Raw genomic sequence first — 27,306 nt, forward strand, 5'->3', positions numbered from 1 at the left:
ATCATCCTGTACCCCAAGTGTCATCATCCTGTACCCTCAGTATCATCATCCTGTACCCCCAGTGTCATCATCCTGTACCCCCAGTGTCATCACCCTGTACCCTCAGTATCATCATCTTGTACCCCCAGTATCATCATCCTGTACCCCCAGTGTCATCATCCTGTACCCTCAGTATCATCATCCTGTACCCCCAGTGTCATTATCCTGTACCCCCAGTGTCATCACCCTGTACCCCCAGTGTCATCATCCTGTACCCCCAGTGTCATCATCCTGTACCCTCAGTGTCATCATCTTGTACCCCCAGTGTCATCACCCTGTACCCCCAGTGTCATCATCCTGCACCCCGAGTGTCATTATCCTGTACCCCCAGTGTCATTATCCTGTACCCCAGTGTCATTATCCTGTACCCCCAGTGTCAGTGTCATTATCCTGTACCCCGAGTGTCATTATCCTGTACCCCGAGTGTCAGTGTCATTATCCTGTACTCCCAGTGTCATCATCCTGTACCCCTAGTGTCATTATCCTGTACCCCTAGTGTCATTATCCTGTACCCCCAGTGTCATTATCCTGTACCCCAGTGTCATTATCCTGTACCCCCAGTGTCAGTGTCATTATCCTGTACCCCGAGTGTCATTATCCTGTACCCCGAGTGTCAGTGTCATTATCCTGTACCCCAAGTGTCAGTGTCATTATCCTGTACCCCCAGTGTCATTATCCAGTACCCCAGTGTCATTATCCTGTACACCGAGTGTCAGTGTCATTATCCTGTACCCCGAGTGTCATTATCCTGTACCCCGAGTGTCATTATCCTGTACACCAAGTGTCATTATCCTGTACCCCGAGTGTCATTATCCTGTACCCCGAGTGTCAGTGTCATTATCCTGTACCCTAAGTGTCAGTGTCATTATCCTGTACCCCCAGTGTCATTATCCAGTACCCCAGTGTCATTATCCTGTACCCCCAGTGTCAGTGTCATTATCCTGTACACCGAGTGTCAGTGTCATTATCCAATACCCCGAGTGTCATTATCCTGCACCCCCAGTGTCATTATCCTGTACCCCGAGTGTCATTATCCTGTACCCCGAGTGTCAGTGTCATTATCCTGTACCCCGAGTGTCATTATCCTGTACCCCAATGTCATTATCCTGTACACCGAGTGTCAGTGTCATTATCCTGTACCCCGAGTGTCATTATAATGTACCCCCAGTGTCATCATCCTGTACTCCCAGTGTCATCATCCTGTACCCCTAGTGTCATTATCCTGTACCCCCAGTGTCATTATCCTGTACCCAGTGTAATTATCCTGTACCCCAGTGTCATTATCCTGTACCCCCAGTGTCAGTGTCATTATCCTGTACCCCGAGTGTCATTATCCTGTACCCCGAGTGTCAGTGTCATTATCCTGTACCCCGAGTGTCATTATCCTGTACCCCAATGTCATTATCCTGTACACCGAGTGTCAGTGTCATTATCCTGTACCCCGAGTGTCATTATCCTGCACCCCCAGTGTCATCATCCTGTACTCCCAGTGTCATCATCCTGTACCCCTAGTGTCATTATCCTGTACCCCCAGTGTCATTATCCTGTACCCAGTGTCATTATCCTGTACCCCAGTGTCATTATCCTGTACCCCGAGTGTCATTATCCTGTACCCCGAGTGTCAGTGTCATTATCCTGTACCCCGAGTGTCATTATCCTGTACCCCAATGTCATTATCCTGTACACCGAGTGTCAGTGTCATTATCCTGTACCCCGAGTGTCATTATAATGTACTCCCAGTGTCATCATCCTGTACCCCTAGTGTCATTATCCTGTACCCCAGTGTCATTATCCTGTACCCCCAGTGTCATTGTCATTATCCTGTACCCCGAGTGTCAGTGTCATTATCCTGTACCCCAAGTGTCAGTGTCATTATCCTGTACCCCCAGTGTCATTATCCTGTACCCCCAGTGTCATTATCCTGTACCCCAGTGTCATTATCCTGTACCCCCAGTGTCATTATCCTGTACCCCGAGTGTCATTATCCTGTACCCCCAGTGTCATCATCCTGTACTCCCAGTGTCATCATCCTGTACCCCTAGTGTCATTATCCTGTACCCCAGTGTCATTATCCTGTACCCCCAGTGTCAGTGTCATTATCCTGTACCCCAGTGTCATTATCCTGTACCCCCAGTGTCAGTGTCATTATCCTGTACCCCAGTGTCATTATCCTGTACCCCAGTGTCATTATCCTGTACCCCGAGTGTCAGTGTCATTATCCTGTACCCCGAGTGTCATTATCCTGTACCCCCAGTGTCATCATCCTGTACCCCTAGTGTCATTATCCTGTACCCCCAGTGTCAGTGTCATTATCCTGTACACCGAGTGTCAGTGTCATTATCCTGTACCCCGAGTGTCATTATCCTGTACCCCCAGTGTCATCATCCTGTACCCCCTGTGTCATTATCCTGTACCCCCAGTGTCATTATCCTGTACCCCAGTGTCATTATCCTGTACCCCCAGTGTCATTATCCTGTACCCCGAGTGTCATTATCCTGTACCCCGAGTGTCAGTGTCATTATCCTGTACCCCAAGTGTCAGTGTCATTATCCTGTACCCCCAGTGTCATTATCCTGTACCCCAGTGTCATTATCCTGTACCCCGAGTGTCATTATCCTGTACCCCAAGTGTCAGTGTCATTATCCTGTACCCCCAGTGTCATTATCCTGTACCCCAGTGTCATTATCCTGTACACCGAGTGTCAGTGTCATTATCCTGTACCCCGAGTGTCATTATCCTGTACCCCCAGTGTCATCATCCTGTACTCCCAGTGTCATCATCCTGTACCCCTAGTGTCATTATCCTGTACCCCCAGTGTCATTATCCTGTACCCCAGTGTCATTATCCTGTACCCCCAGTGTCATTATCCTGTACCCCCAGTGTCAGTGTCATTATCCTGTACCCCGAGTGTCATTATCCTGTACCCCGAGTGTCAGTGTCATTATACTGTACCCCAAGTGTCAGTGTCATTATCCTGTACCCCCAGTGTCATTATCCTGTACCCCAGTGTCATTATCCTGTACACCGAGTGTCATTATCCTGTACCCCCAGTGTCATTATCCTGAACCCCCAGTGTCATTATCCTGTACCCCAGTGTCATTATCCTGTACCCCCAGTGTCAGTGTCATTATCCTGTACCCCGAGTGTAATTATCCTGTACCCCGAGTGTCATTATCCTGTACCCCCAGTGTCATTATCCTGTACCCCCAGTGTCAGTGTCATTATCCTGTACCCCGAGTGTCATTATCCTGTACCCCGAGTGTCATTATCCTGTACCCCGAGTGTCAGTGTCATTATCCTGTACCCCAAGTGTCAGTGTCATTATCCTGTACCCCCAGTGTCATTATCCTGTACCCCAGTGTCATCATCCTGTACCCCGAGTGTCATTATCCTGTACCCCCAGTGTCATTATCCTGTACTCCCAGTGTCATCATCCTGTACCCCTAGTGTCATCATCCTGTACCCCGAGTGTCATTATCCTGTACCCCGAGTGTCATTATCCTGTACCCCGAGTGTCAGTGTCATTATCCTGTACCCCAAGTGTCAGTGTCATTATCCTGTACCCCCAGTGTCATTATCCTGTACCCCAGTGTCATTATCCTGTACACCGAGTGTCATTATCCTGTACCCCCAGTGTCATTATCCTGTACCCCAGTGTCATTATCCTGTACCCCCAGTGTCAGTGTCATTATCCTGTACCCCGAGTGTCATTATCCTGTACCCCGAGTGTCAGTGTCATTATCCTGTACCCCAAGTGTCAGTGTCATTATCCTGTACCCCCAGTGTCATTATCCAGTACCCCAGTGTCATTATCCTGTACACCGAGTGTCAGTGTCATTATCCTGTACCCCGAGTGTCATTATCCTGTACCCCCAGTGTCATCATCCTGTACTCCCAGTGTCATTATCCTGTACCCCCAGTGTCATTATCCTGTACCCAGTGTAATTATACTGTACCCCAGTATCATTATCCTGTACCCCCAGTGTCAGTGTCATTATCCTGTACCCCGAGTGTCATTATCCTGTACCCCGAGTGTCAGTGTCATTATCCTGTACCCCCAGTGTCATTATCCTGTACCCCAATGTCATTATCCTGTACCCCCAGTGTCATCATCCTGTACTCCCAGTGTCATCATCCTGTACCCCTAGTGTCATTATCCTGTACCCCCAGTGTCATTATCCTGTACCCCAGTGTCATTATCCTGTACCCCCAGTGTCAGTGTCATTATCCTGTACCCCGAGTGTCATTATCCTGTACCCCGAGTGTCAGTGTCATTATCCTGTACCCCAAGTGTCAGTGTCATTATCCTGTACCCCCAGTGTCATTATCCAGTACCCCAGTGTCATTATCCTGTACACCGAGTGTCAGTGTCATTATCCTGTACCCCGAGTGTCATTATCCTGTACCCCCAGTGTCATCATCCTGTACTCCCAGTGTCATCATCCTGTACCCCTAGTGTCATTATCCTGTACCCCAGTGTCATTATCCTGTACCCCCAGTGTCATTGTCATTATCCTGTACCCCGAGTGTCATTATCCTGTACCCCGAGTGTCAGTGTCATTATCCTGTACCCCAAGTGTCAGTGTCATTATCCTGTACCCCCAGTGTCATTATCCTGTACCTCCAGTGTCATTATCCTGTACCCCCAGTGTCATTATCCTGTACCCCGAGTGTCATCATCCTGTACTCCGTGTCATCATCCTGTACTCCCAGTGTCATCATCCTGTACCCCCAGTGTCATCATCCTGTACTCCCAGTGTCATCATCCTGTACCCCAGTGTCATTATCCTGTACCCCCAGTGTCATTATCCTGTACCCCAGTGTCATTATCCTGTACCCCCAGTGTCAGTGTCATTATCCTGTACCCCCAGTGTCATTATCCTGTACCCCGAGTGTCAGTGTCACTATCCTGTACCCCAAGTGTCATTGTCATTATCCTGTACCCCCAGTGTCATTATCCTGTACCCCAGTGTCATTATCCTGTACCCCGAGTGTCATTATCCTGTACCCCCAGTGTCATCATCCTGTACTCCCAGTGTCATCATCCTGTACCCCTAGTGTCATTATCCTGTACCCCCAGTGTCATTATCCTGTACCCCAGTGTCATTATCCTGTACCCCCAGTGTCAGTGTCATTATCCTGTACCCCGAGTGTTATTATCCTGTACCCCGAGTGTCAGTGTCATTATCCTGTACCCCAAGTGTCAGTGTCATTATCCTGTACCCCCAGTGTCATTATCCTGTACCCCGAGTGTCAGTGTCATTATCCTGTACCCCTAGTGTCAGTGTCATTATCCTGTACCCCGAGTGTCATTATCCTGTACCCCGAGTGTCATTATCCTGTACCCCAAGTGTCAGTGTCATTATCCTGTACCCCCAGTGTCATTATCCTGTACCCCCAGTGTCATTATCCTGTACCCCAGTGTCATTAGCCTGTACCCCTAGTGTCAGTGTCATTATCCTGTACCCCGAGTGTCATTATCCTGTACCCCAAGTGTCAGTGTCATTATCCTGTACCCCCAGTGTCATTATCCTGTACCCCAGTGTCATTATCCTGTACACCGAGTGTCAGTGTCATTATCCTGTACCCCGAGTGTCATTATCCTGTACCCCCAGTGTCATCATCCTGTACTCCCAGTGTCATCATCCTGTACCCCTAGTGTCATTATCTTGTACCCCAGTGTCATTATCCTGTACCCCCAGTGTCATTGTCATTATCCTGTACCCCGAGTGTCATTATCCTGTACCCCGAGTGTCAGTGTCATTATCCTATAGCCCAAGTGTCAGTGTCATTATCCTGTACCCCCAGTGTCATTATCCTGTACCCCCAGTGTCATTATCCTGTACCCCGAGTGTCATCATCCTGTACCCCAGTGTCATTAGCCTGTACCCCTAGTGTCAGTGTCATTATCCTGTACTCCCAGTGTCATTATCCTGTACCCCGAGTGTCATTATCCTGTACCCCAAGTGTCAGTGTCATTATCCTGTACCCCCAGTGTCATTATCCTGTACCCCAGTGTCATTATCCTGTACACCGAGTGTCAGTGTCATTATCCTGTACCCCGAGTGTCATTATCCTGTACCCCGAGTGTCATTATCCTGTACCCCCAGTGTCATCATCCTGTACCCCTAGTGTCATTATCCTGTACCCCCAGTGTCATTATCTTGTACCCCAGTGTCATTATCCTGTACCCCCAGTGTCAGTGTCATTATCCTGTACCCCGAGTGTCATTATCCTGTACCCCGAGTGTCAGTGTCATTATCCTGTACCCCAAGTGTCAGTGTCATTATCCTGTACCCCCAGTGTCATTATCCTGTACCCCAGTGTCATTATCCTGTACACCAAGTGTCAGTGTCATTATCCTGTACCCCGAGTGTCATTATCCTGTACCCCCAGTGTCATCATCCTGTACTCCCAGTGTCATCATCCTGTACCCCTAGTGTCATTATCCTGTACCCCCAGTGTCATTATCCTGTACCCCAGTGTCATTATCCTGTACCCCCAGTGTCAGTGTCATTATCCTGTACCCCGAGTGTCATTATCCTGTACCCCGAGTGTCAGTGTCATTATCCTGTACCCCAAGTGTCAGTGTCATTATCCTGTACCCCCAGTGTCATTATCCTGTACCCCAGTGTCATTATCCTGTACACCGAGTGTCAGTGTCATTATCCTGTACCCCGAGTGTCATTATCCTGTACCCCCAGTGTCATCATCCTGTACTCCCAGTATCATCATCCTGTACCCCTAGTGTCATTATCCTGTACCCCCAGTGTCATTATCCTGTACCCCAGTGTCATTATCCTGTACCCCCAGTGTCAGTGTCATTATCCTGTACCCCAAGTGTCAGTGTCATTATCCTGTACCCCGAGTGTCAGTGTCATTATCCTGTACCCCGAGTGTCATCATCCTGTACCCCTAGTGTCATTATCCTGTACCCCAAGTGTCAGTGTCATTATCCTGTACACCGAGTGTCAGTGTCATTATCCTGTACCCCCAGTGTCATTATCCTGTACCCCGAGTGTCATTATCCTGTACCCCCAGTGTCAGTGTCATTATCCTGTACCCCGAGTGTCATCATCCTGTACCCCTAGTGTCATTATCCTGTACCCCGAGTGTCATTATCCTGTACCCCGAGTGTCATTATCCTGTACCCCGAGTGTCAGTGTCATTATCCTGTACCCCAAGTGTCAGTGTCATTATCCTGTACCCCCAGTGTCATTATCCTGTACCCCAGTGTCATTATCCTTTACACCGAGTGTCAGTGTCATTATCCTGTACCCCGAGTGTCATTATTATCCTGTACCCCCAGCGTCATTATTCTGTACCCCCAGTGTCATTATCCTGTACCCCCAGTGTCATCACCCTGTACCCACAGTGTCATCATCCTGTACCCCCAGTGTCATTATCCTGTACCCCCCAGTGTCATCACCCTGTACCCCCAGTATCATCACCCTGTACCCCCAGTGTCATCACCCTGTACCCCCAGTGTCATTATCCTGTACCCCAGTGTCATCACCCTGTACCCCAAGTGTCAGCGTCATTATCCTGTACCCCGAGTGTCATTATCCTGTACACCAAGTGTCATTATCCTGCACCCCGAGTGTCACGGTTATTATCCTGTACCCCGAGTGTCATTATCCTGTACACCAAGTGTCATTATCCTGTACCCCGAGTGTCAGCGTCATTATCCTGTACCCCCAGTGTCATTATCCTGTACCCCCAGTGTCATCATCCTGTACCCCCCAGTGTCATCATCCTGTACCCCCCAGTGTCATCACCCTGTACCCCCAGTGTCATCATCCTGTACCCCCCAGTGTCATCATCCTGTACCCCCCAGTGTCATCATCCTGTACCCCCCAGTGTCATCACCCTGTACCCACAGTGTCATCACCCTGTACCCCCAGTATCATCATCCTGTACCCCCAGTGTCATCACCCTGTACCCACAGTGTCATCACCCTGTACCCCCAGTATCATCATCCTGTACCCCCCAGTGTCATCACCCTGTACCCCCAGTGTCATCACCCTGTACCCCCAGTGTAATCATCCTGTACCCTCAGTATCATCATCTTGTACCCCCAGTGTCATTATCCTGTACCCCCAGTGTCATCACCCTGTACCCCCAGTTTCATCACCCTGTACCCCGAGTGTCATCACCCTGTACCCCCAGTGTCATCATCCTGTACCCCCAGTGTCATCATCCTGTACCCTCAGTATCATCATCCTGTACCCCCAGTGTCATTATCCTGTACCCCCAGTGTCATCACCCTGTACCCCCAGTGTCATCACCCTGTACCCCCAGTGTAATCATCCTGTACCCTCAGTATCATCATCTTGTACCCCCAGTGTCATCACCCTGTACCCCCAGTGTCATCATCCTGTACCCCCAGTGTCATTATCCTGTACCCCCAGTGTCATCACCCTGTACCCCGAGTGTCATTATCCTGTACCCTCAGTATCATCATCTTGTACCCCCAGTGTCATCATCCTGTACCCCCAGTGTCATCATCCTGTACCCTCAGTATCATCATCTTGTACCCCCAGTGTCATTATCCTGTACCCCCAGTGTCATTATCCTGTACCCCAGTGTCATTATCCTGTACCCCCAGTGTCAGTGTCATTATCCTGTACCCCCAGTGTCATCACCCTGTACCCCCAGTGTCATCATCCTGTACCCCCAGTGTCATCATCCTGTACCCTCAGTATCATCATCCTGTACCCCCAGTATCATCATCCTGTACCCCCCGTGTCATCATCCAGTACCCCCTGTGTCATCATCCTGTACCCTCAGTATCATCATCTTGTACCCCCAGTATCATCATCCTGTACCCCCAGTATCATCATCCTGTACTCTCAGTATCATCATCCTGTACCCCCAGTATCATCATCCTGTACCCCCAGTATCATCATCCTGTACCCCCTGTGTCATCACCCTGTACCCTCAGTATCATCATCTTGTACCCTCAGTATCATCATCCTGTACCCCCTGTGTCATCATCCTGTACCCTCAGTATCATCATCTTGTACCCTCAGTATCATCATCCTGTACCCCGAGTGTCATTATCCTGTACCCCCAGTGTCAGTGTCATTATCCTGTACCCCGAGTGTCATCACCCTGTACCCGCCGTGTCATCATCCTGTACCCCCAGTGTCATCATCCTGTACCCTCAGTATCATCATCTTGTACCCCCAGTATCATCATCCTGTACCCTCAGTGTCATCATCCTGTACCCCCAGTATCATCATCCTGTACCCCCCGTGTCATCATCCAGTACCCCCTGTGTCATCATCCTGTACACCCAGTATCATCATCTTGTACCCCCAGTATCATCATCCTGTACCCCCAGTATCATCATCCTGTACCCCCAGTATCATCATCCTGTACCCCCAGTGTCATCATCCTGTACCCTCAGTATCATCATCTTGTACCCCCAGTATCATCATCCAGTACTCCCTGTGTCATCATCCTGTACCCCCAGTATCATCATCCTGTACCCCGTGTGTCATCATCCTGTACCCTCAGTATCATCATCTTGTACCCCCAGTATCATCATCCTGTACTCCCTGTGTCATCATCCTGTACCCCCGGTATCATCATCCTGTACCCCCTGTGTCATCATCCTGTACCCTCAGTATCATCATCTTGTACCCTCAGTATCATCATCCTGTACCCCCCGTGTCATCATCCTGTACCCTCAGTATCATCATCTTGTACTCTCAGTATCATCATCCTGTACCCCCTGTGTCATTATCCTGTACCCTCAGTGTCATCATCCTGTACCCCCTGTGTCATCATCCTGTACCCCCAGTATCATCATTCTGCACCCCTGTGTCATTATCCTGTACCCCCCAGTGTCATCACCCTGTACCCACAGTGTCATCACCCTGTACCCCCAGTGTCATCATCCTGTACCCCCAGTATCATCATCCTGTACCCCCTGTGTCATCATCCTGTACCCTCAGTATCATCATCCTGTACCCACAGTATCATCATCCTGTACCCCCTGTGTCATCATCCTGTACCCTCAGTATCATCATCTTGTACCCTCAGTATCATCATCCTGTACCCCCAGTGTCATCATCCTGTACCCCCTGTGTCATCATCCTGTACCCTCAGTTTCATCATCTTGTACCCCCAGTATCATCCTGTACCCCCAGTGTCATCATCCTGTACCCCCAGTATCATCATCCTGTACCCCCAGTATCATTATCCTGTACCCCCTGTGTCATCATCCTGTACCCCCAGTATCATCCTGTACCCTCAGTATCATCATCCTGTACCCTCAGTTTCATCATCTTGTACCCCCAGTATCATCATCCTGTACCCTTAGTGTCATCATCCTGTACCCTCAGTTTCATCATCTTGTACCCCCAGTATCATCATCCTGTACCCTCAGTGTCATCATCCTGTACCCCCAGTATCATCCTGTACCCTCAGTGTCATCATCCTGTACCCCCTGTGTCATCACCCTGTACCCCCAGTTTCATCATCCTGTACCCCCAGTGTCATCATCCTGTACCCCCAGAGTCATCACCCTGTACCCCCAGTGTCATCATCCTGTACCCTCAGTATCATCATCCTGTACCCCCTGTGTCATCATCCTGTACCCCCTGTGTCATCATCCTGTACCCCCAGTGTCATCATCCTGTACTCCCAGTGTCATCATCCTGTACCCCCAGTGTCATCATCCTGTACTCCCAGTGTCATCATCCTGTACCCCCAGTGTCATCATCCTGTACCCCCAGTATCATCATCCTGTACCCTCAGTGTCATCATCCTGTACCCTCAGTATCATCATCCTGTACCCCCAGTATCATCATCCTGTACTCCCAGTGTCATCATCCTGTACCCCTAGTGTCATTATCCTGTACCCCCAGTGTCATTATCCTGTACCCCAGTGTCATTATCCTGTACCCCCAGTGTCAGTGTCATTATCCTGTACCCCCAGTGTCATTATCCTGTACCCCGAGTGTCAGTGTCATTATCCTGTACCCCAAGTGTCATTGTCATTATCCTGTACCCCCAGTGTCATTATCCTGTACCCCAGTGTCATTATCCTGTACCCCCAGTGTCAGTGTCATTATCCTGTACCCCCAGTGTCATTATCCTGTACCCCAGTGTCATTATCCTGTACACCGAGTGTCAGTGTCATTATCCTGTACCCCGAGTGTCATTATCCTGTACCCCCAGTGTCATCATCCTGTACTCCCAGTGTCATCATCCTGTACCCCTAGTGTCATTATCCTGTACCCCCAGTGTCATTATCCTGTACCCCAGTGTCATTATCCTGTACCCCCAGTGTCAGTGTCATTATCCTGTACCCCGAGTGTCATTATCCTGTACCCCGAGTGTCAGTGTCATTATCCTGTACCCCCAGTGTCATTATCCTGTACCCCCAGTGTCATTATCCTGTACCCCAGTGTCATTAGCCTGTACCCCTAGTGTCAGTGTCATTATCCTGTACTCCCAGTGTCATTATCCTGTACCCCCAGTGTCATTATCCTGTACCCCAGTGTCATTAGCCTGTACCCCTAGTGTCAGTGTCATTATCCTGTACTCCCAGTGTCATTATCCTGTACCCCAGTGTCATTATCCTGTACACCGAGTGTCAGTGTCATTATCCTGTACCCCGAGTGTCATTATCCTGTACCCCGAGTGTCATTATCCTGTACCCCCAGTGTCATCATCCTGTACCCCTAGTGTCATTATCCTGTACCCCCAGTGTCATTATCTTGTACCCCAGTGTCATTATCCTGTACCCCCAGTGTCAGTGTCATTATCCTGTACCCCGAGTGTCATTATCCTGTACCCCGAGTGTCAGTGTCATTATCCTGTACCCCAAGTGTCAGTGTCATTATCCTGTACCCCCAGTGTCATTATCCTGTACCCCAGTGTCATTATCCTGTACACCGAGTGTCAGTGTCATTATCCTGTACCCCGAGTGTCATTATCCTGTACCCCCAGTGTCATCATCCTGTACTCCCAGTGTCATCATCCTGTACCCCTAGTGTCATTATCCTGTACCCCCAGTGTCATTATCCTGTACCCCAGTGTCATTATCCTGTACCCCCAGTGTCAGTGTCATTATCCTGTACCCCGAGTGTCATTATCCTGTACCCCGAGTGTCAGTGTCATTATCCTGTACCCCAAGTGTCAGTGTCATTATCCTGTACCCCCAGTGTCATTATCCTGTACCCCAGTGTCATTATCCTGTACACCGAGTGTCAGTGTCATTATCCTGTACCCCGAGTGTCATTATCCTGTACCCCCAGTGTCATCATCCTGTACTCCCAGTGTCATCATCCTGTACCCCTAGTGTCATTATCCTGTACCCCCAGTGTCATTATCCTGTACCCCAGTGTCATTATCCTGTACCCCCAGTGTCAGTGTCATTATCCTGTACCCCGAGTGTCATTATCCTGTACCCCGAGTGTCAGTGTCATTATCCTGTACCCCAAGTGTCAGTGTCATTATCCTGTACCCCAGTGTCATTATCCTGTACACCGAGTGTCAGTGTCATTATCCTGTACCCCGAGTGTCATTATCCTGTACCCCCAGTGTCATTATCCTGTACTCCCAGTGTCATCATCCTGTACCCCTAGTGTCATTATCATGTACCCCCAGTGTCATTATCCTGTACCCCAGTGTCATTATCCTGTACCCCCAGTGTCAGTGTCATTATCCTGTACCCCGAGTGTCATTATCCTGTACCCCGAGTGTCAGTGTCATTATCCTGTACCCCAAGTGTCAGTGTCATTATCCTGTACCCCCAGTGTCATTATCCTGTACCCCAGTGTCATTATCCTGTACACCGAGTGTCAGTGTCATTATCCTGTACCCCGAGAGTCATTATCCTGTACTCCCAGTGTCATCATCCTGTACCCCTAGTGTCATTATCCTGTACCCCGAGTGTCATTATCCTGTACCCCAGTGTCATTATCCTGTACCCCCAGTGTCAGTGTCATTATCCTGTACCCCGAGTGTCATTATCCTGTACCCCGAGTGTCAGTGTCATTATCCTGTACCCCAAGTGTCAGTGTCATTATCCTGTACCCCGAGTGTCAGTGTCATTATCCTGTACCCCCAGTGTCATTATCCTGTACCCCAGTGTCATTATCCTTTACACCGAGTGTCAGTGTCATTATCCTGTACCCCGAGTGTCATTATTATCCTGTACCCCCAGCGTCATTATCCTGTACCCCCAGTGTCATTATCCTGTACCCCCAGTGTCATCACCCTGTACCCACAGTGTCATCATCCTGTACCCCCAGTGTCATTATCCTGTACCCCCCAGTGTCATCACCCTGTACCCCTAGTATCATCACCCTGTACCCCCAGTGTCATCACCCTGTACCCCCAGTGTCATTATCCTGTACCCCAAGTGTCAGCGTCATTATCCTGTACCCCGAGTGTCATTATCCTGTACACCAAGTGTCATTATCCTGCACCCCGAGTGTCACTGTTATTATCCTGTACCCCGAGTGTCAGCGTCATTATCCTGTACCCCCAGTGTCATTATCCTGTACCCCCAGTGTCATCATCCTGTACCCCCCAGTGTCATCATCCTGTACCCCCAGTGTCATCACCCTGTACCCACAGTGTCATCATCCTGTACCCCCCAGTGTCATCATCCTGTACCCCCCAGTGTCATCATCCTGTACCCCCCAGTGTCATCATCCTGTACCCCCCAGTGTCATCACCCTGTACCCCCAGTATCATCATCCTGTACCCCCAGTGTCATCACCCTGTACCCACAGTGTCATCACCCTGTACCCCCAGTATCATCATCCTGTACCCCCCAGTGTCATCACCCTGTACCCCCAGTGTCATCATCCTGTACCCCCAGTTTCATCACCCTGTACCCCGAGTGTCATCACCCTGTACCCCCAGTGTCATCATCCTGTACCCCAAGTGTCATTATCCTGTACCCTCAGTATCATCATCCTGTACCCCCAGTGTCATCATCCTGTACCCCCAGTGTCATCACCCTGTACCCTCAGTATCATCATCTTGTACCCCCAGTATCATCATCCTGTACCCCCAGTATCATCATCCTGTACCCCCAGTGTCATTATCCTGTACCCCCAGTGTCATCACCCTGTACCCCCAGTGTCATCATCCTGTACCCCCAGTGTCATCATCCTGTACCCTCAGTATCATCATCTTGTACCCCCAGTGTCATTATCCTGTACCCCAGTGTCATTATCCTGTACCCCCAGTGTCATCACCCTGTACCCCCTGTGTCATCATCCTGTACCCCCAGTGTAATTATCCTGTACCCCCAGTGTCATCACCCTGTACCCCCCGTGTCATCATCCTGTACCCCCAGTATCATCATCCTGTACCCTCAGTATCATCATCTTGTACCCTCAGTGTCATTATCCTGTACCCCCAGTGTCAGTGTCATCACCCTGTACCCCCAGTGTCATCATCCTGTACCCTCAGTATCATCATCCTGTACCCCCAGTATCATCATCCTGTACCCCCCGTGTCATCATCCTGTACCCCCAGTATCATCATCCTGTACTCTCAGTATCATCATCCTGTACCCCCAGTATCATCATCCTGTACCCCCAGTGTCATTATCCTGTACCCCCTGTGTCATCACCCTGTACCCTCAGTATCATCATCTTGTACCCTCAGTATCATCATCCTGTACCCTCAGTATCATCATCTTGTACCCTCAGTATCATCATCCTGTACCCCGAGTGTCATTATCCTGTACCCCCAGTGTCATTATCCTGTACCCCAAGTGTCATTATCCTGTACCCCCAGTGTCATTATCCTGTACCCCCAGTGTCATTATCCTGTACCCTCCGTATCATCATCCTGTACCCCAGTGTCATTATCCTGTACCCCCAGTGTCAGTGTCATTATCCTGTACCCCGAGTGTCATCACCCTGTACCCGCCGTGTCATCATCCTGTACCCCCAGTGTCATCATCCTGTACCCTCAGTATCATCATCTTGTACCCTCAGTATCATCATCCTGTACCCTCAGTGTCATCATCCTGTACCCCCAGTATCATCATCCTGTACCCCCCGTGTCATCATCCAGTACCCCCTGTGTCATCATCCTGTACCGCCAGTATCATCATCTTGTACCCCCAGTATCATCATCCTGTACCCCCAGTATCATCATCCTGTACCCCCAGTATCATCATCCTGTACCCCCAGTGTCATCATCCTGTACCCTCAGTATCATCATCTTGTACCCCCAGTATCATCATCCTGTACTCCCTGTGTCATCATCCTGTACCCCCAGTATCATCATCCTGTACCCCGTGTGTCATCATCCTGTACCCTCAGTATCATCATCTTGTACCCCCAGTATCATCATCCTGTACTCCCTGTGTCATCATCCTGTACCCCCGGTATCATCATCCTGTACCCTCAGTATCATCATCTTGTACCCTCAGTATCATCATCCTGTACCCTCAGTATCATCATCTTGTACCCTCAGTATCATCATCCTGCACCCCCTGTGTCATTATCCTGTACCCCCTGTGTCATCATCCTGTACCCTCAGTGTCATCATCTTGTACCCTCAGTATCATCATCCTGTACACTCAGTGTCATCATCCTGTACCCCCTGTGTCATCATCCTGTACCCCCAGTATCATCATCTTGTACCCTCAGTATCATCATCCTGTACCCCCTGTGTCATCATCCTGTACCCTCAGTATCATCATCCTGTAAACCCCTGTGTCATCATCCTGTACCCTCAGTATCATCATCTTGTACCCTCAGTATCATCATCCTGTACCCCGAGTGTCATTATCCTGTACCCCCTGTGTCATCATCCTGTACCCCCAGTGTCATCATCCTGTACCCCCAGAGTCATCACCCTGTACCCCCAGTGTCATCATCCTGTACCCTCAGTATCATCATCCTGTACCCCCTGTGTCATCATCCTGTACCCTCAGTATCATCATCTTGTACCCTCAGTATCATCATCCTGTACCCCGAGTGTCATTATCCTGCACCCCCTGTGTCATCATCCTGTACCCTCAGTATCATCATCTTGTACCCTCAGTATCATCATCCTGTACCCCCAGTGTCATCATCCTGTACCCCCTGTGTCATCATCCTGTACCCTCAGTTTCATCATCTTGTACCCCCAGTATCATCCTGTACCCCCAGTGTCATCATCCTGTACCCCCAGTATCATCATCCTGTACCCCCAGTATCATCATCCTGTACTCCCTGTGTCATCATCCTGTACCCCCAGTATCATCCTGTACCCCCTGTGTCATCATCCTGTACCCTCAGTTTCATCATCTTGTACCCCCAGTATCATCATCCTGTACCCTCAGTGTCATCATCCTGTACCCCCTGTGTCATCACCCTGTACCCCCAGTTTCATCATCCTGTACCCCCAGTGTCATCACCCTGTACCCCCAGTGTCATCATCCTGTACCCCCAGAGTCATCACCCTGTACCCCCAGTGTCATCATCCTGTACCCCCAGAGTCATCATCCTGTACCCTCAGTGTCATCACCCTGTACCCTCAGTATCATCATCCTGTACCCCCTGTGTCATCATCCTGTACCCTCAGTGTCATCATCCTGTACCCCCCGTGTCATCATCCTGTACCCCCTGTGTCATCATCCTGTACCCCCAGTGTCATCATCCTGTACCCTCAGTGTCATCATCCTGTACCCTCAGTATCATCATCCTGTACCCCCCGTGTCATCATCCTGTACCCCCTGTGTCATCATCCTGTACCCCCAGTGTCATCATCCTGTACCCTCAGTATCATCATCCTGTACCCCCAGTATCATCATCCTGTACCCCCAGTGTCATCATCCTGTACCCCCAGTGTCATCATCCTGTACCCCCAGTATCATCATCCTGTACCCCCAGTATCATCATCCTGTACTCCCTGTGTCATCATCCTGTACCCCCAGTATCATCCTGTACCCCCTGTGTCATCATCCTGTACCCTCAGTTTCATCATCTTGTACCCCCAGTATCATCATCCTGTACCCTCAGTGTCATCATCCTGTACCCCCTGTGTCATCACCCTGTACCCCCAGTGTCATCATCCTGTACCCCCAGAGTCATCACCCTGTACCCCCAGTGTCATCATCCTGTACCCCCAGAGTCATCATCCTGTACCCTCAGTGTCATCATCCTGTACCCCCCGTGTCATCATCCTGTACCCCCCGTGTCATCATCCTGTACCCCCAGTGTCATCATCCTGTACCCCCAGTGTCATCATCCTGTACCCCCAATGTCATCATCCTGTACCCTCAGTATCATCATCCTGTACCCCCAGTATCATCATCCTGTACCCCCAGTGTCATCATCCTGTACCCTCAGTGTCATCATCCTGTACCCCCAGTGTCATCATCCTGTACCCCCAGTATCATCATCCTGTACCCCCAGTATCATCATCCTGTACTCCCTGTGTCATCATCCTGTACCCCCAGTATCATCCTGTACCCCCTGTGTCATCATCCTGTACCCTCAGTTTCATCATCTTGTACCCCCAGTGTCATCATCCTGTACCCCCTGTGTCATCACCCTGTACCCCTAGTGTCATCATCCTGTACCCCCAGTGTCATCATCCTGTACCCTCAGTGTCATCATCCTGTACCCCCAGTGTCATCATCCTGTACCCCCAGTATCATCATCCTGTACCCCCAGTATCATCATCCTGTACTCCCTGTGTCATCATCCTGTACCCCCAGTATCATCCTATACCCCCAGTATCATCATCCTGTACCCTCAGTGTCATCATCCTGTACCCCCTGTGTCATCACCCTGTACCCCTAGTGTCATCATCCTCTACCCCCAGTTTCATCATCCTGTACCCCCAGTGTCATCACCCTGTACCCCCAGTGTCATCATCCTGTACCCCCAGTGTCATCATCCTGTACCCTCAGTGTCATCATCCTGTACCCCCCGTGTCATCATCCTGTACCCCCCGTGTCATCATCCTGTACCCCCTGTGTCATCATCCTGTACCCCCAGTGTCATCATCCTGTACCCTCAGTGTCATCATCCTGTACCCCCAGTATCATCATCCTGTACCCCCAGAGTCATCATCCTGTACCCCCAGTGTCATCACCCTGTACCCCCAGTGTCATCATCCTGTACCCCCAGTGTCATCATCCTGTACCCCCCGTGTCATCATCGTGTACCCCCAGAGTCATCATCCTGTACCCCCAGTGTCATCACCCTGTACCCCCAGTGTCATCATCCTGTACCCCCAGTGTCATCATCCTGTACCCCCTGTGTCATCACCCTGTACCCTATTCCTGCTGTCCTGTAGACCCCTCCTGGCGGTCTGTGCTCTCACCTGTCCCGCCAGGGTCTTCACCGTGGCTTTGCCCCCCTCCTTGCTCGCCAGCGTGCCCTTCACATAGGATTCCTTAGGATCCATCACGAACACCGAGGTTCTCGCATCGAACGGTTTGTTCTGGGCCTCGATCCGTTCCTTCTCAGATTTCCTAAGGAACTGAGCGGCCCCCCCGAACACCGCCATTTCCGCGTCCGAGCTCATGGCTGCGCTTCACGAGTCGCCGATCGGTGGAGACGCCGAGATCACGGTACCTGAAGGAAGAATCAGACGAGCGAGTGATCGCGGCAGGATGGCGTCGGCGTCTAGCTAATCATAGCAGCACAGAGGATTTCAGGAGCCAACATAGGGGTCTCCGTCCCTTCGCATCACTGATCCCGAGGGCAGAAATAAACCCTAGTATCGGCCTGCGGAGATGTGATCTCGCGGGGCCAAGGACACTCGTGTCACGGACATTAGATCTATCGGTTCTGCCGTCCGTCCTCAGCATCGCCCATCTAGGACGTCGCCCCAAAATGTAGCAAAAAAAGAGGCTGAGGGTTGTATTCCAGGGTAATAAAGACACACGGGTGATGTGGGCACAATAAAAGTAAGTGTGGACTGGTCAGATTTAGGAAAACCTGATATGGCCTTTTATTTTTGGAGAGATCTGTAGGAAGGTAGTGGGGCAGATCTGACCCTCCAGTTCAGGTTTTGTGCAAGGTTTGAGTTTTATTTGTAAAGTTGGCAAATAAAGACTTTATGTTGAAGTTACTCGGGTCGCTGCCTCGCTACTATACTGGTGGGAAAGCCCCTGCCTTACAATATATATATTATATTCACCCATGAACAATCGTGGCCAAAAATTATGAGACTGACAAATTCTGGTTTTCCCTCCCTTAGTTGGACGTTTCTCTGGTTACTGACGTACAAGTCTGGAGAACGAGGGGCAGAGCCGCCGGGAACATTGAGGCGTCGCAGGAACTTCACAGATTTGTCACTAAAAGTGTAACAACCTGCGGAATGTGTAGAATTCTACATCAGTAACCATGGAAACAGCCGAGTACAAGAGACCAAACACCGGGGGATCAAAGTGGGAAAACCAGGAGGTGAGGCAGGGTCAGGACGTCACAACCACTGTGGGTCTATATATACAGTGTGTATGTATATATATATATATATATATATATATAATGCTGAAACTATCAGAAGAACTGACCCGACGCATTTCATCTATCTTACCTGGAGAAGAGACAGCGGAGAAGAGCCAGTCCTGAAAAAGAAGGAGAATAATGAAGAGATACAATATGTAATGATGTAGATACAGTGTATCCGGTGTATAATGATGTAGATACAGTGTATCCGGAGTATAATGATGTAGATACAGTGTATCCGGTGTATAATGATGTAGATACAGTGTATCCGATGTATAATGATGTAGATACAGTGTATCCGGTGTATAATGATGTAGATACAGTGTATCCGGAGTATAATGATGTAGATACAGTGTATCCGGTGTATAATGATGTAGATACAGTGTATCCGATGTATAATGATGTAGATACAGTGTATCCGGTGTATTATGATGTAGATACAGTGTATCCGGTGTATAATGATGTAGATACAGTGTATCCGATGTATAATGATGTAGATACAGTGTATCCGGAGCATCTCTCTGTGTGTAGTAGGTACGGTGTATCTCAGCATCTCCCTGTGTAGTGGGTACGGTGTATTCCAGCATCTCCCTGTGTAGTAGGTACGGTGTATCTCAGCCTCCCTCTGTGTAGTAGGTACGGTGTATCTCAGCCTCCCTCTGTGTAGTGGCTATGGTGTATCTCAGCCTCCCTCTGTGTAGTGGGTATGGTGTATCTCAGCCTCCCTCTGTGTAGTGGATATGGTGTATCCCAGCATCTCTCTGTGTAGTAGGTACGGTGTATCTCAGCCTCCCTCTGTGTAGTAGGTACGGTGTATCTCAGCCTCCCTCTGTGTAGTGGGTACGGTGTATCTCAGCCTCCCTCTGTGTAGTGGGTACGGTGTATCTCAGCCTCCCTCTGTGTAGTAGGTATGGTGTATCTCAGCCTCCCTCTGTGTAGTGGGTACGGTGTATCTCAGCCTCCCTCTGTGTAGTGGGTACGGTGTATCTCAGCCTCCCTCTGTGTAGTGGGTACGGTGTATCTCAGCCTCCCTCTGTGTAGTAGGTATGGTGTATCTCAGCCTTCCTCTGTGTAGTGGGTACGGTGTATCTCAGCCTCCCTCTGTGTAGTAGGTATGGTGTATCTCAGCCTCCCTCTGTGTAGTGGGTACGGTGTATCTCAGCCTCCCTCTGTGTAGTGGGTACGGTGTATCTCAGCCTCCCTCTGTGTAGTGGGTACGGTGTATCTCAGCCTCCCTCTGTGTAGTAGGTATGGTGTATCTCAGCCTCCCTCTGTGTAGTGGGTACGGTGTATCTCAGCCTCCCTCTGTGTAGTGGGTATGGTGTATCTCAGCCTCCCTCTGTGTAGTGGGTACGGTGTATCTCAGCCTCCCTCTGTGTAGTGGATATGGTGTATCCCAGCATCTCCCTGTGTAGTAGGTACGGTGTATCTCAGCATCTCCCTGTGTAGTAGGTACGGTGTATCTCAGCCTCCCTCTGTGTAGTAGCTACGGTGTATCTCAGCCTCCCTCTGTGTAGTAGGTATGATGTATCTCAGCCTCCCTCTGTGTAGTGGGTACGGTGTATCTCAGCCTCCCTCTGTGTAGTGGGTATGGTGTATCTCAGCCTCCCTCTGTGTAGTAGGTACGGTGTATCTCAGCCTCCCTCTGTGTAGTAGGTACGGTGTATCTCAGCCTCCCTCTGTGTAGTAGGTACGGTGTATCTCAGCCTCCCTCTGTGTAGTGGGTACGGTGTATCCCAGCATGTCCCTGTGTAGTGGGTATGGTGTATCTCAGCCTCCCTCTGTGTAGTGGGTACGGTGTATCTCAGCCTCCCTCTGTGTAGTAGGTACGGTGTATCTCAGCCTCCCTCTGTGTAGTAGGTATGGTGTATCTCAGCCTCCCTCTGTGTAGTGGGTATGGTGTATCTCAGCATGTCCCTGTGTAGTGGGTACGGTGTATCTCAGCCTCCCTCTGTGTAGTAGGTACAGTGTATCTCAGCCTCCCTCTGTGTAGTAGGTATGGTGTATCTCAGCCTCCCTCTGTGTAGTGGGTACGGTGTATCCCAGCATGTCCCTGTGTAGTGGGTACGGTGTATCTCAGCCTCCCTCTGTGTAGTGGGTACGGTGTATCCCAGCATGTCCCTGTGTAGTGGGTACGGTGTATCTCAGCCTCCCTCTGTGTAGTGGGTACGGTGTATCTCAGCCTCCCTCTGTGTAGTGGGTACGGTGTATCTCAGCCTCCCTCTGTGTAGTGGGTACGGTGTATCTCAGCCTCCCTCTGTGTAGTGGGTACGGTGTATCCCAGCATGTCCCTGTGTAGTGGGTACGGTGTATCTCAGCCTCCCTCTGTGTAGTGGGTACGGTGTATCCCAGCATGTCCCTGTGTAGTGGGTACGGTGTATCTCAGCCTCCCTCTGTGTAGTGGGTACGGTGTATCTCAGCCTCCCTCTGTGTAGTGGGTACGGTGTATCTCAGCCTCCCTCTGTGTAGTGGATATGGTGTATCTCAGCCTCCCTCTGTGTAGTGGGTACGGTGTATCTCAGCCTCCCTCTGTGTAGTGGGTACGGTGTATCTCAGCCTCCCTCTGTGTAGTGGCTATGGTGTATCCCAGCATCTCCCTGTGTAGTAGGTACGGTGTATCTCAGCCTCCCTCTGTGTAGTAGGTACGGTGTATCTCAGCCTCCCTGTGTGTAGTGGGTACGGTGTATCCCAGCATGTCCCTGTGTAGTGGGTACGGTGTATCTCAGCCTCCCTCTGTGTAGTGGGTACGGTGTATCCCAGGATGTCCCTGTGTAGTAGGTACGGTGTATCTCAGCCTCCCTCTGTGTAGTGGGTACGGTGTATCTCAGCCTCCCTCTGTGTAGTGGGTACGGTGTATCTCAGCCTCCCTCTGTGTAGTGGGTACGGTGTATCTCAGCCTCCCTCTGTGTAGTGGCTATGGTGTATCTCAGCCTCCCTCTGTGTAGTGGGTACGGTGTATCTCAGCCTCCCTCTGTGTAGTGGGTACGGTGTATCCCAGCATGTCCCTGTGTAGTAGGTACGGTGTATCTCAGCATCTCCCTGTGTAGTGGGTACGGTGTATCTCAGCCTCCCTCTGTGTAGTAGGTACGGTGTATCTCAGCCTCCCTCTGTGTAGTAGGTACGGTGTATCCCAGCCTCCCTCTGTGTAGTAGGTACGGTGTATCTCAGCCTCCCTCTGTGTAGTGGGTACGGTGTATCTCAGCCTCCCTCTGTGTAGTGGGTACGGTGTATCTCAGCCTCCCTCTGTGTAGTAGGTACGGTGTATCCCAGCCTCCCTCTGTGTAGTAGGTACGGTGTATCTCAGCCTCCCTCTGTGTAGTGGGTACGGTGTATCTCAGCCTCCCTCTGTGTAGTAGGTATGGTGTATCTCAGCCTCCCTCTGTGTAGTGGGTACGGTGTATCTCAGCCTCCCTCTGTGTAGTAGGTACGGTGTATCTCAGCCTCCCTCTGTGTAGTAGGTACGGTGTATCTCAGCCTCCCTCTGTGTAGTGGGTACGGTGTATCTCAGCATCTCCCTGTGTAGTAGGTATGGTGTATCTCAGCCTCCCTCTGTGTAGTAGGTATGGTGTATCTCAGCCTCCCTCTGTGTAGTGGGTACGGTGTATCTCAGCCTCCCTCTGTGTAGTAGGTACGGTGTATCTCAGCCTCCCTCTGTGTAGTAGGTACGGTGTATCTCAGCCTCCCTCTGTGTAGTAGGTACGGTGTATCTCAGCCTCCCTCTGTGTAGTAGGTACGGTGTATCTCAGCCTCCCTCTGTGTAGTAGGTACGGTGTATCTCAGCCTCCCTCTGTGTAGTAGGTACGGTGTATCTCAGCCTCCCTCTCTGTAGTGGGTACGGTGTATCTCAGCCTCCCTCTGTGTAGTAGGTACGGTGTATCTCAGCCTCCCTCTGTGTAGTGGGTACGGTGTATCTCAGCCTCCCTCTGTGTAGTGGGTACGGTGTATCTCAGCCTCCCTCTGTGTAGTAGGTATGGTGTATCTCAGCCTCCCTCTGTGTAGTGGGTACGGTGTATCCCAGCATGTCCCTGTGTAGTGGGTACGGTGTATCTCAGCCTCCCTCTGTGTAGTGGGTACGGTGTATCTCAGCCTCCCTCTGTGTAGTGGGTACGGTGTATCTCAGCCTCCCTCTGTGTAGTGGGTACGGTGTATCTCAGCCTCCCTCTGTGTAGTGGATATGGTGTATCTCAGCCTCCCTCTGTGTAGTGGGTACGGTGTATCCCAGCATGTCCCTGTGTAGTGGGTACAGTGTATCTCAGCCTCCCTCTGTGTAGTAGGTACGGTGTATCTCAGCCTCCCTCTGTGTAGTGGGTACGGTGTATCTCAGCCTCCCTCTGTGTAGTGGGTACGGTGTATCTCAGCCTCCCTCTGTGTAGTGGCTATGGTGTATCCCAGCATCTCCCTGTGTAGTAGGTACGGTGTATCTCAGCCTCCCTCTGTGTAGTAGGTACAGTGTATCTCAGCCTCCCTCTGTGTAGTGGGTACGGTGTATCCCAGCATGTCCCTGTGTAGTGGGTACGGTGTATCTCAGCCTCCCTCTGTGTAGTGGGTACGGTGTATCTCAGCCTCCCTCTGTGTAGTGGGTACGGTGTATCTCAGCCTCCCTCTGTGTAGTGGCTATGGTGTATCTCAGCCTCCCTCTGTGTAGTGGCTATGGTGTATCTCAGCCTCCCTCTGTGTAGTGGGTACGGTGTATCTCAGCCTCCCTCTGTGTAGTGGGTACGGTGTATCCCAGCATGTCCCTGTGTAGTGGGTACGGTGTATCTCAGCCTCCCTCTGTGTAGTAGGTACGGTGTATCTCAGCCTCCCTCTGTGTAGTGGGTACGGTGTATCCCAGCCTCCCTCTGTGTAGTAGGTACGGTGTATCTCAGCCTCCCTCTGTGTAGTGGGTACGGTGTATCTCAGCCTCCCTCTGTGTAGTAGGTACGGTGTATCTCAGCCTCCCTCTGTGTAGTAGGTACGGTGTATCTCAGCCTCCCTCTGTGTAGTGGGTACGGTGTATCTCAGCATCTCCCTGTGTAGTAGGTACGGTGTATCCCAGCATCTCCCTGTGTAGTGGGTACGGTGTATCTCAGCCTCCCTCTGTGTAGTAGGTACGGTGTATCTCAGCCTCCCTCTATGTAGTGGGTATGGTGTATCTCAGCCTCCCTCTGTGTAGTGGATATGGTGTATCTCAGCCTCCCTCTATGTAGTGGGTACGGTGTATCTCAGCCTCCCTCTGTGTAGTGGGTACGGTGTATCTCAGCCTCCCTCTGTGTAGTGGGTACGGTGTATCTCAGCCTCCCTCTGTGTAGTAGGTACGGTGTATCTCAGCCTCCCTCTGTGTAGTAGGTACGGTGTATCTCAGCCTCCCTCTCTGTAGTGGGTACGGTGTATCTCAGCCTCCCTCTGTGTAGTAGGTACGGTGTATCTCAGCCTCCCTCTGTGTAGTGGGTATGGTGTATCTCAGCCTCCCTCTGTGTAGTGGGTACGGTGTATCTCAGCCTCCCTCTGTGTAGTGGCTATGGTGTATCTCGGCCTCCCTCTGTGTAGTAGGTACGGTGTATCTCAGCCTCCCTCTGTGTAGTAGGTACGGTGTATCTCAGCCTCCCTCTGTGTAGTGGGTACGGTGTATCTCAGCCTCCCTCTGTGTAGTGGGTACGGTGTATCTCAGCTTCCCTCTGTGTAGTAGGTATGGTGTATCTCAGCCTCCCTCTGTGTAGTAGGTACGGTGTATCTCAGCATCTCCCTGTGTAGTAGGTACGGTGTATCTCAGCATCTCCCTGTGTAGTGGCTATGGTGTATCCCAGCATGTCCCTGTGTAGTGGGTACGGTGTATCTCAGCATCTCCCTGTGTAGTAGGTACGGTGTATCTCAGCATCTCCCTCTGTGTAGTGGGTACGGTGTATCTCAGCCTCCCTCTGTGTAGTGGGTACGGTGTATCCCAGCATCCCTCTATGTAGTGGGTATGGTGTATCTCAGCCTCCCTCTGTTTAGTGGGTACGGTGTATCCCAGCATCCCTCTATGTAGTGGGTACGGTGTATCTCAGCCTCCCTCTGTGTAGTGGGTACGGTGTATCCCAGCATCCCTCTATGTAGTGGGTACGGTGTATCTCAGCCTCCCTCTGTGTAGTAGGTACGGTGTATCCCAGCATCCCTCTATGTAGTGGGTACAGTGTATCTCAGCCTCCCTCTGTGTAGTGGGTACGGTGTATCTCAGCCTCCCTCTGTGTAGTAGGTATGGTGTATCTCAGCCTTCCTCTGTGTAGTGGGTACGGTGTATCTCAGCATCTCCCTGTGTAGTGGGTATGGTATATCTCAGCCTCCCTCTGTGTAGTGGGTACGGTGTATCTCAGCCTCCCTCTGTGTAGTGGGTATGGTGTATCTCAGCCTTCCTCTGTGTAGTGGGTACGGTGTATCTCAGCCTCCCTCTGTGTAGTGGGTACGGTGTATCTCAGCCTCCCTCTATGTAGTGGGTACAGTGTATCTCAGCCTCCGTCTGTGTAGTGGGTATGGTGTATCCCAGCATGTCCCTGTGTAGTGGGTATGGTGTATCTCAGCCTCCCTCTGTGTAGTAGGTACGGTGTATCTCAACCTCCCTCTGTGTAGTGGGTACGGTGTATCTCAGCATCTCCCTGTGTAGTGGCTATGGTATATCTCAGCCTCCTTCTGTGTAGTGGGTACGGTGTATCTCAGCCTCCCTCTGTGTAGTGGGTACGGTGTATCTCAGCCTCCCTCTGTGTAGTGGGTACGGTGTATCTCAGCCTCCCTCTGTGTAGTGGGTACGGTGTATCCCAGCATCCCTCTATGTAGTGGGTATGGTGTATCTCAGCCTCCCTCTGTGTAGTAGGTACGGTGTATCTCAGCCTCCCTCTGTGTAGTGGGTACGGTGTATCCCAGCATCCCTCTATGTAGTGGGTACGGTGTATCTCAGCCTCCCTCTGTGTAGTAGGTACGGTGTATCCCAGCATCCCTCTATGTAGTGGGTACAGTGTATCTCAGCCTCCCTCTGTGTAGTGGGTACGGTGTATCTCAGCCTCCCTCTGTGTAGTAGGTATGGTGTATCTCAGCCTTCCTCTGTGTAGTGGGTACGGTGTATCTCAGCATCTCCCTGTGTAGTGGGTATGGTATATCTCAGCCTCCCTCTGTGTAGTGGGTACGGTGTATCTCAGCCTCCCTCTGTGTAGTGGGTATGGTGTATCTCAGCCTTCCTCTGTGTAGTGGGTACGGTGTATCTCAGCCTCCCTCTGTGTAGTGGGTACGGTGTATCTCAGCCTCCCTCTATGTAGTGGGTACAGTGTATCTCAGCCTCCGTCTGTGTAGTGGGTATGGTGTATCCCAGCATGTCCCTGTGTAGTGGGTATGGTGTATCTAAGCCTCCCTCTGTGTAGTAGGTACGGTGTATCTCAACCTCCCTCTGTGTAGTGGGTACGGTGTATCTCAGCATCTCCCTGTGTAGTGGGTATGGTATATCTCAGCCTCCCTCTGTGTAGTGGGTACGGTGTATCTCAGCCTCCCTCTGTGTAGTGGGTACGGTGTATCTCAGCCTCCCTCTGTGTAGTGGGTACGGTGTATCTCAGCCTCCCTCTGTGTAGTGGGTACGGTGTATCCCAGCATCTCCCTGTGTAGTGGGTACGGTGTATCTCAGCCTCCCTCTGTGTAGTAGGTACGGTGTATCCCAGCATGTCCCTGTGTAGTAGGTACGGTGTATCTCAGCATCTCCCTGTGTAGTAGGTAAGGTGTATCTCAGCCTCCCTCTGTGTAGTAGGTACGGTGTATCTCAGCCTCCCTCTGTGTAGTAGGTACGGTGTATCTCAACCTCCCTCTGTGTAGTAGGTACGGTGTATCTCAA

The 27,306-nt window shown here is 50.7% G+C and overlaps 1 protein-coding gene across 1 annotated transcript in view; it reads right to left on the reverse strand.

Annotated features, from left to right (window-relative positions):
• LOC141176355 (myosin-4) overlaps positions 1 to 27,306 on the reverse strand; it is a 104,812-nt gene that overhangs the window by 73,021 nt on the left and 4,485 nt on the right. The window contains exons 2-3 of the mRNA XM_073660301.1: positions 19,567 to 19,597; positions 18,346 to 18,599 (exon numbers count right to left, since the gene is read on the reverse strand). Of these exons, the coding sequence (XP_073516402.1) occupies positions 18,346 to 18,549 (204 nt within the window). The 5' untranslated portion in view covers positions 18,550 to 18,599; positions 19,567 to 19,597. The remainder of the gene's footprint in view (positions 1 to 18,345; positions 18,600 to 19,566; positions 19,598 to 27,306) is intronic.

Source organism: Phyllobates terribilis, unplaced genomic scaffold (assembly GCF_046119375.1).
Source record: "Phyllobates terribilis strain yellow unplaced genomic scaffold, ASM4611937v1 Scaffold_25__1_contigs__length_18738178, whole genome shotgun sequence".
NCBI lineage: Eukaryota > Metazoa > Chordata > Amphibia > Anura > Dendrobatidae > Phyllobates > Phyllobates terribilis.